The following is a 10,137-nucleotide window of genomic DNA, read 5'->3' as shown; positions in this document are numbered from 1 at the left end:
AGGACGGCCGAACAGGAAATTCGACTTTGTAAAGATTCAAAACAAAGAAAATGTTGCACCACTGTTTTGTATGTGCAGCAGCATGTGAAAATATTCGAATACCCCATTGGGATCTTGGTGCAGCATATACACAGACACAAAGAGCTCGTGGGAAATCCTGACTTGAGTCATCCGACTGAGATGTGAGAAGCACTGCACGGCAGACTGATACATAATGGACCGATGGAAATAGATGCACTTAAGAGGGTGGAAAAAGGCAGCAGACATACTAAAAATAAAATAATCTTTATTATGGTATTAATTCTTCATTTTAAAAAATATGTACAGTACACAGTCATAATCAGCTATATCTGATGTGCACACAGTATTTGTATAACGGACTCTTACATGAAGTCAAATCTGAGTAACAAAAAGAAGAAATGCATGTTCAGTATGGCATTTGCCTGAAAGTGACTTACAAAAGAAAATAGCAGCAGGTAAATTCCTTCAAATTGCAAAATGCAGTTAGATGCTAATGTTACATTATACGCAGTAAAAAAAAGAGCTCTGTGCTAATATTGATGTAACATTTACTTGCTCTGTCAAAAATGCAAATGACGTCTGCTATGATAAGACAAGTTGAGTAATGGGGCACCTTTAACAGCACAGAATGTTAGTCAAATGTGAGTTTGGGAAAGAAAACTTGCAGTCTGCCCTGATATTTGGCTCAATGACACTCCTGAAACTAAGATACAGGTACAAAAATAGATTTAGTTAAATATTACATTAGCTTTGTTTCTTCATCTACATCGTTAGTGAGGAAACCAGGACTATTCATGGTGAGATCCCCCGAACGACTACACCGGGACTCAGAGGTTCATTTCCAGTTGAATGTTCGTCCCACCAGCTCAAAGAACTTCTTGTTGGGTTCGTGAAAGAACTGGTAGAGTTTTTGCAGTATAGCAGGAGCCACGTGAGGGTGAGCTCTCCCTTTTGAATCGTGTAAACACCTTTCTCGCCCGTGATCTCTCAAACAGTAGAATCCTTTAGTTTTATTGAAGTAAAAATTTGAAGTGCTTAGCTGGGGCTCCAGCTTTAAGAACCATTCCACTTTTTTCATCTCGGGGAAGGGGTCCCTGATTAGCTCGTCCCCATCGACAACGTGAATGCTGTCCAGGGGGAAGTACTGCAGCCAGTTCTGCATGTGGATGTAGTACAGGCTGCGGTTGAGAGCCTTGTATCCCAGGTTGATGTCACCGTCCTTCACCAGGACAGACTCGATGGGTTGGTAGCGCTTGTGCTTCTGGAGTCGGTTGTAGAAGACCTGGGTGTAGTCGGAGAGCACCCGCTCGGTGGGGTCTCTGAGGATGAGCAGCAGCTTGATGTTGGGGTTTATCTGATGGATGCGTTTAGGGACCTTGCTGGAGGTGAAATAGGCGGGCGTCTTCTCTACCGTCAGTTGGTCAGGGAAAGAGTAAGGCATCTGGCTGAGATACCAAGATAAGCCCTTCTGGAAGTGGCTCTCCCAGTCAAAGAAGTGCACCTCGTTCTGAGCTGCCACCACCGCGCTGTGCAGACTGAGCATCTCGATCAACGCCCGCGTGCCCCCCTTCCTCACGCCGATGATTATGATCTGAGGGAGTTGCTGGTGGGTCCCGTTGGGGTGGCCGGTGGTCCCGTTGTCAGCCGGTGAGCTGGTGGGCAGCAGAGACGACCCCCCGTCTGCCAGTGACCTGGAGGGCACAGGGGGGGACTGCATTGCAAAAAGCAGCAGCCCGAGGAGCATGGCAGCCATGAGGGAGGTCCTGACCCGGGAAGATTTCAGCCTGGCGAAAGCACCAAAACTGTATCCCACATTGAAAGAGCAGCTGGCTGAGGACAGCGGTCCAAATGGAAAACAAGCTGCCTCCTCTCTGCCAGCAGCAGCAGCTGTAAGGGAAGCAAACAGCTGGAATTAGAGGATACCTGGTGAATGTTTGGAGGAAAGACAACAGACGAGTGGATCTAGAGAAGATTCAGACCACAAGTTTAAAGGAAACAAATGATCCGACTTTAAACCTGCACAGATACATGTTAAACAGGGTTTATGCTTTAATCTTATATGACAACAGTACCGGCAATGAAATACAGTGATGGCATAAAAACAGATCACAGAGATGATCATATGACTGTGATTTGATTTTTATTTTTTATATTTTAAATACGAATAAAAATAACAAGAATTAAATTTAAAATGAAAAGATCAAACACAATATTTTAAACATGGCATCAGAAAACAGGTAAGGGAAATACTATCAATCCACATATGAACATCTGAACGCAAATAATAAATCAATCGCAAATCATAAATGTGGGGTCGGATGCACAAAACAAATATATGAATAAATCACGTTTTAGTCTTGATATCATGTTTACAAATCCATATTTTGAGCCGATATAGCCTCGGCCAGTCTACCTTACCCCGTTAATGAATAACCCAAGAAATATCATGGAGCGTCGCTTACCTCTCTAAAACTACAACCGTCCACTCGAGAGATAGATCATTTCTTTCACTTTGCAGATCTCTGCTTACACCGCCGTCACTGCAGGTATAAGATCCACTTCTGCAGCTTTTTTTGCGGTTGTTGCAAACAGAAACTTGGCTCCGACCGGCGCACAAGTTCCCGTGAGCGCGTCCTCCGTGTGCCGCGGCTCCGGCGCTCCTCCGGGTTTTGAGCGTGTGTTGCTGCGTGGAAGCCCACGCCTACACCACTGCTGGCGGCCACGCCCCCTGCTGACACACGCTGTCCAAATGCATTTATGGGAGATAATGCTCCTGGTATGCGTGATATGAGCAGTACTCGAGTTGTAAAAAGAATTCAGGGGGGATGGTGGAATTTATCATATGGGGACAGATCATTTGTGCTGATTACAAATAATATAATATATTACAAATAATAGCACTGACCAAAACACCTGCAGAAATACTGCAGAAATGACATAGCAGCAGTTAAATGCAGCCTTCTGTAAGCTTTAAATATCCACTGGGCTTACATCAAATACATCAAAACACAACAATAAAAAACAGTTTTCTGAACTTATCAATATGACTCTGTCCTTCACAGGATAAGTAAAATGGATCACTGCAAAAACTCAAAATCGTAACAAGAATATTTGTCTTATTTCTAGTTAAAATGTCTCATTTTAGTAAAAAAAAATCTCATTACACTTAAAACAAGAATCATCACTGGAAAAAACAATTTTCACCTGTTTCAAGTAGATTTTCACTTAAAATAAGTAGAAAAATCTGCCAGTCGAACAAGATTTTTTTGCTTGTAATGAGAGGATAAATTAATATAAATCCCACTGGCAGATTTTCCTACTTATTTCGAGTGAAAATTTACTTGAAACAGGTGAAAATGGTCAAATAAGTTATTTTTCTGGTGTTATTTTTCTGGTGATGACTCTAAATGTTGAAATAGCAGTAAAACCACATTCATTGATGAAATGACATAAGGGATGGAAAGGGGGGATGTCAGTTTTACAGGGGGGATGATTTTGACTGTTTTTATTTCGCGGGGGGGATGACATCCCCCCTCATCTCGAGTACTGGAGATAATGCTCCTGGTATGCGTGATATGAGAGGAGGAACTAGGGCAGGTGATCCCTGTGTGGAACTTGGCATGCGTTCCCGTGTTTTGCAGAGCCGTTCCTCTTGTACATTTCAAATGGTCTATTTAGTTTAGACATCTGGAGCTTTAGGGGAGATCAGCAGAAGAGACAGAAAGTGATCCATCGTTGGCAGGCTTCTTTCTGTCCATGTTGCTCAGTCTCCCCATCTGCTGAGCTCATTCTTTCCCCCTCAGAGATATTCAAATGTTTCCCCTGATGTGAAGTTCAGCACCTGCAGATTCAAAATATTGCTGCAAACTGCGCATTAATTGACGTGAGATCAAATCTCTGGTGTTTCACAATATGAGTTCACCGTGAGTCACTTTTTTAGTATGATAAAGTTTGTATGGCTGCTGATGAGTAAGTGGCACATCACTGAAGTCACTTGTGCCCTGCAGGGTTGAGAAACAAGCAAGAGGTCTGTGTGTGTGGATGTGACGTGATCGTCTGTGTTCTCGTCTGTTTTAATTGGTTATTATTACTTGTTTTCATGCTGGCATTGTGCTCAAAATGTAAAAGGCTTGAAGGCTTTACAGCTGAATATGGATGTGTCAGGTTTTATGCATGTCTGCAAAATATTCTGCTGTGTAGGTTATTTAAGGGAAGGCCAACACACCCATTAAAAGTTACCGTGTATATTGGGGGGGTCGGGGTGGGAGCAGAGCAAACGAAAAGGCCGACCCCTCTTCTTAAATATACCCTTCCTCTGTAAAGAACATGCTCTGCTCTTTCACTGTGCAGGGCCTGAGTGGTCATGTGGCCAAGAATTTCCCCTCATTGATTTTTAGATGTAGTTTAGTAATCCTCAGACTCTCATCTCTCATCTCTCTTGAAGAAGTGTAAATTCAGCAGCGTTGTACAATGTAATCCCCCTTTGAAGATCACAAGCGTTCATTCCCATTAACATGACAAAAATGCATAGACTCCGACCGTAAATACCCTCAGTGCAACCTTGGTGACTTTCCTCACACTCAGCATTTAACAGTTATATATCATCAGAAATATCATCAGCAGAGGAAGAAAATATAATGATGTGTTTTTTCTTTTTTTATAAACTTCTGTGGGATCTTAAAACTCAGGAAAAGAGATAATAACCACAGCAGCTCAACATCACTGTATTACTTGAGCGAGAAAACAGAAAAGCTTAATCTTAAATTGCCACCATTCAAACACATTTGAAGGAATATCTGATTATTTTTAGGAGGCGCTATCTAGTTCTTGCTGTCTCATCTCTATTATCAGCAAAAAAAAACAGCCAAAGTAACTTTGTCTTATGCAACCGATGTGTATTTCAGTCAGACAACTCACACAGTGTAAACTTTTAACAGCAGCCATTAGCAAAAAACTAAATCTGCCTCATTATTAAGTCGTGAATAGTCTATCTGTCAAAATCTTAAGTTAACATTTTACTTTCAAAGTTAGTTAAATGTAGAGTCATGTTTGTCACATTTTCATGTTGATATTTCCTGAAACTCGATACTTATACTTACACAGTCTGTCAACAAAGAAGTGAGCGTGTAACCAACAAACAGGCTTAAAAGTTTAAAAGTTAGTGAAGTGGCAGTAGTTTCCTGATCTTTATCGAGGCACTGTTTGTTTTGGAGTTACTCAGCCCACTTACATGATGTTAAAAAATGAATTACTGCATAATATTGACTGAAATTAAAGTTTTAAAAAGCACGTAGCTATACATCTTAGTCAAAAAACTAAAGCTAAACTTCTTACAGCTGAGGTACGTATGTCGCTGTGCACCCGTGGTGCAGCATAAGAGCACATCGCATTAAATTCCTATGGTTTTTGGGTTCGTCTTCTGTGTTTATTTGATTTTATTGTTTTGTTGCTATTTTTACAAACCCAAACCCCATGTCGATGGTCAGAACTGCAATCAGACTTGTTTCTGTGACGACTAGCTTGAAGTAAAAAAGCTGAAAAGTATGGTGACGCAACAACTAGGTATTTTGATGTAGAGTTGGCCATTTATTTTCAGAATTGGTACCACTCCGGGTAAATATATAGTTTTTAAATAAAGTGCGACTAGCTCTGGAAATGAGTGTAGCGTTACGATAGACTGTAAAAACAGTGGACGAAGTATAAAAGCAGTTTTTGAAGCTTCTCTTTCTGCGTACTGTGCGCAGCCAGATCCCTCAGCCGATCCCCACAAAAATAGCTCCAGAGCTGCTGGCAGATATTTACAGTGGATTATCAATCAAATTTTATTCATATAACACTTTTCATACAATAAAATGCAGCACAAAGTACTTAACAGTAAAAACAAGGTTGATCCCATCCATCCGACCAACCCTTTTCCCCACCAACCCTAATCTCTATCAATGATTTAACATGATCTACGGGTAAATTTAAAAAATAACATGGAAAACCTTTCTGGGCACAGAACCTGTGAGGGGACACTATCACAGGGAGCTGTCTGGATCCGGAGGCGGCTGCTACACTCATTGGGCAGGCTGCATAGTAGAGGGACAAAACCCACTCTCAGGCGAGGTAGAGTACCAAAAACCACCTCTGTAGGATGGATGGATGGATGGATGGATGGATGGATGGATGGATGGATGGATGGATGGATGGATGGATGGATGGATGGATGGATGGACCCCACCACAATCCAGAGAAGAGCAGATCTTGGGCCTTCGCTAAAGCAACCGGAGTCAACAGCCCTCCCAATATCCCATTTCACGTGTCGATTTGATGCTGAATTCAACAATTACTGCTGTGTTTAGCAAGCTCTAGGTTCATACAAACTGCCTATTGCTTCGGTAAACTTGATACTGTAGCATGATGACTGCAGATGAGAAAGTAATAATGGCTTGTTAGTGGCTAAGCTCACTACCAATCAGTCTTATTAGAAATCATTTTATTGGTTTAGATAAATATAGAACCTTAAGTTTGGGTAAATGTGGACCCATCGTGCTCGTGTTCAGATACTGCAACGTTAAAACATATCTTTGCACGGTTGTCACAAAATTAGCTCGTCTCAAGGCCAGTTCATGTGGTGACACAATCAAGTGCCGATAATCTTAGCTTTTAATCATTTTTTGGAGCACAAATGTATTTGTATATTTTAACTCCCCTGATGTGACACACAACCCCCCCCCCAACCCCTGAGTCATGGACGAGGAATCAATCGACAGAGACCACAATGCATTTTTAACCAGGCTGTAAATATGTTTATTTCTGCTCTAAACTTAGACATTTTAACATTGGAGTCAATGGAGATGGACTCACTTCTGCAGCCAGCCTCTAGCGACCAGTCAAGGAACTGCAACAAATCTTACATTCAACCTGGGAATTAAATGGTGGGTGCTTGACTGATACTTTCTTTGGCCATGTGTGTTTGTGTGCTCCTTCACAACCCACAATGCATTCCCAATTTGTCTACGGAAGCCCTTTTAGCTCAAACATGTGGCGTACACCCTGAAGTTGGGTTGAACTGATGTCGTGAAGCTTTCACATCACAACCAAACCACATCAGTTTGCCGATAGCCCTTTTGGTGTGCAGCGGGCTGTGGTCGCTGGGTTCACACTGATCCAAGTGAACCGCACTCATGCCCACCCTGAAACATCCTGAAATGACAGGGTTATGGTTAGGAAAAGCTCATGTTTCACCAGAAAGTGCAAAACCTTGCTTGATCCCACGGCTTCACCATGTGACAAAACAGGAGTAATTTTGAGATCCTTTGGCTCAGCAACTCTGAAATTATACACCTCTGTGGTTTCTAGATATGCAAAATAGATTTTTCTTTTCTTTCTTGTTCACTGAACTGCATAAAAATGCAGTCAAGTAGAAAAATGTATTGGCTCCCTCTGAAAATAATGGTGCAGAATTATGGTTACTTTAAATGGACATGGTCATTTTTATGTATGTACATTTTTGATTTAGGGCACTCCTGTCACTGAATAATGAAAAATAAGAGTCACCTGTAGTCTGTGGTGTTAATATATTTTTCTCTTTCAGTTCTGAAGAAAGTCACACAAAGAGAGTCACACAAAACTAATTTTCACTTCTGGTGTAAATCAAACGGTTCCTGCAGTGGCGCTTCATTATCAGAGCCTGCCTGATATCGCTTCTTTGGCACTTATGTGAACACCATTTAGAATAGGTTTAATTTAGCTGCGAGACACTTTCTTAAGGTTTAATGTACACGCTCTGAGTGTTTCATGACTCAGACAACAATTAAACTCAACAAATTACAGTAAAAAGCCAAACGTTGTATCTGCTCAGAAAAGAAACTGTTCAGGAATGCCACTTAGCTTTGCAGATAATACTCTCAACTGCTGCCAGGCAACCTTGTGTGCCCTCTGATCTTGACGGGGAAACTAAGTTTCTTCTAATTAACACTGACTTCTTGTCACATTTGGGTGACATTTATTACCGTGGCACACATTATTATACAGAAACAAAGCTATGCACGGATGAGCCTGTGCATTAAACATTTCTTTTTTTCTAGGAACTGATTAGCTTTGTTATAGACACAGAGCTGCAGCACGCCTGCAGGCTCTGTAAGCGGCGTAACATTAAGCAGTTGTTCAACTTGTATTGTTTTCATCTGCAAAACTATTTCCTGAATATTAGTTTCCAATGCAGCACGCCTAGTTGCATCCTCAGGCTACAGTTTGTAATGTTGTTTGCCTTGGATTCTTAACATGAATATTCCTAGCTTGAAGAGGGGAATTATTTCTATTTTTTTATTCATGAAGTAAGGAAAAATATTTAACATAATACTGTTAACTGAAATAAAAAGAAAAAATTTAAGATTTTTATAAAACTTAAACTAAATAAAAACTATAATGAACAATGCAAAACTAACTGAAACGAAACAGAATTGCAGTTAAAAGTCACTTCATTTTCATTATCATTTTGCTTGTTTTCATTTAATGTTTGCAGCTTCATTTTTATAATAACTAATGTTTTTTTCTGAATTATAATTAATTAAAGGATGTAGATTATTTTTGTATTGTGGCATTATTGATAGGATTCTTTCATCCTAAAGTTTATTGTCTATCTGTAAATCACTACCTCAAAAATTAAACTAAAACTAACCACATTTTCAAATTAAAACTAATCTTAATTAAAACGAATTAAAACTAAACTGAAATGATCAAACAAACTAAAAAATGAAATAAAATAAAAAATATTAAAACATTCAAAACTATTACAATTCTGGTGCCAGCTTCTTAGAAGTGTAGTCACAGTACTAAATTGTCTAAATCTGTAGATAATTTGTCTAATTCTGGTCTAACACATGCCTAAACACTAGAAGATGTTTTCCCTTCCTGTCTCGTGCAGATCAACAACTCTCATTCCGATGTCTTCAGAGATCTCCTTTGAGATGATTGTCACGAGCACAAAATCTTCAGTGCTGGCATGCCATTAAATCCATAGTCAGGTATGACATCACACCTGAACTTTCCTGTTGAAGCCTGATTGTAGCAGAACGTCTCTAATTCTGCAGCTCTGACAAGAAGATATGAGTTTCCTCTGAAATGTGTCTGAAAATGAATTTCAAGATGAGGTGAACTCTTATGAATCCTAAAGTATAACACCAAGAGACTCACACATGCTTGTAAATGCAGTGGGTTATAATGCTGTAACACTCTTTGATCTTGTTAACCCTTCAAATAGGTTATCATCCACAGCTGATACAGAACTCAGCTGCTCATCCAGAAAACACATTACCCTGAATTGCACCAGCCGGCGTGTCTGTCATGCCTCCGGCCAGTGAGCGGGGACAGTCACTTGGGTCCTCTGGCAGGATTATTTTAGTTGTTTTAAAATGCAGGGAAAAAAAGAAAAAAGAAAAAACACTCTTGATAAAATTGAGCTAAATTTTATTTTCTGAGCCGACTGAGAGGTCCACTGGAGGCTCCGAGAGCAACTGTATAAGATTACATCATTTAAATAGAGGCTCAAAATCTACTTATTACTCTGACTTTTCACCAGAGAACTCAGTGGCCATTATTTTATTGTACGTGAATTCAATCATTCTTCATAGGGTATATACTTTAAATTGTTGCATGGTCTGTCAAGTTGTATGTTTATGAAATGAATTTCCACAAAGATAGGAAATTAATGGAGTTTCTAAAGCTCTTTAATCAGGGTTTTTTCTATTTAAATGTTATATTCTGAGCTGCTTTTAACCAGTCTAAGACTCGGCTGATGGTTGTGGTGGCTCAAAGCTCTGCATGTGTTCTGGCTGTGAGTGCAGCTCACTTTCCTCCCTTCTTTCTGTCTTAATCCTTGCGGTTAAACATAACAAAGATGCTCCCTGTAGCTACCCAGGACTCAGTTTCTCATTCAAGGACACATTGTCCTTGTAGGTGCTGCAGATGTTTGTCTTTTAACTGGCTGGAGACATTTGCTCTCACTGATCATGTTTAGATACCAGCCAGAATTGAACATCGTCTGACCTTTAGACAATACAGACAAACTTGCTGCTTTAACACTTTGTCAATGACATTTCAACATACATCCTCCAAATATATTAATAAAAT

At 40.2% G+C, this 10,137-nt stretch overlaps 1 protein-coding gene across 1 annotated transcript; it reads right to left on the bottom strand.

Moving 5' to 3' along the window:
• Positions 1–269: 269 nt before the first annotated feature.
• On the bottom strand, positions 270–2,675 carry hs3st1 (heparan sulfate (glucosamine) 3-O-sulfotransferase 1). The gene is made up of 2 exons (XM_061726189.1): positions 2,484–2,675; positions 270–1,908 (listed from the first exon to the last, which is right to left on the bottom strand). Exon 2 carries the CDS (start codon positions 1,772–1,774, stop codon positions 857–859), a length of 918 nt encoding a protein of 305 aa, XP_061582173.1. The 5' UTR covers positions 1,775–1,908; positions 2,484–2,675; the 3' UTR covers positions 270–856.
• Positions 2,676–10,137: the final 7,462 nt, after the last annotated feature.

The sequence above is a fragment of the Cololabis saira genome, chromosome 7 (assembly GCF_033807715.1).
Source record: "Cololabis saira isolate AMF1-May2022 chromosome 7, fColSai1.1, whole genome shotgun sequence".
In the NCBI taxonomy this organism is placed as follows: Eukaryota; Metazoa; Chordata; class Actinopteri; order Beloniformes; family Belonidae; genus Cololabis; species Cololabis saira.
Note: the sequence above shows the minus strand (reverse complement) of the source record. Positions and strands in the feature narration are given on the sequence as shown.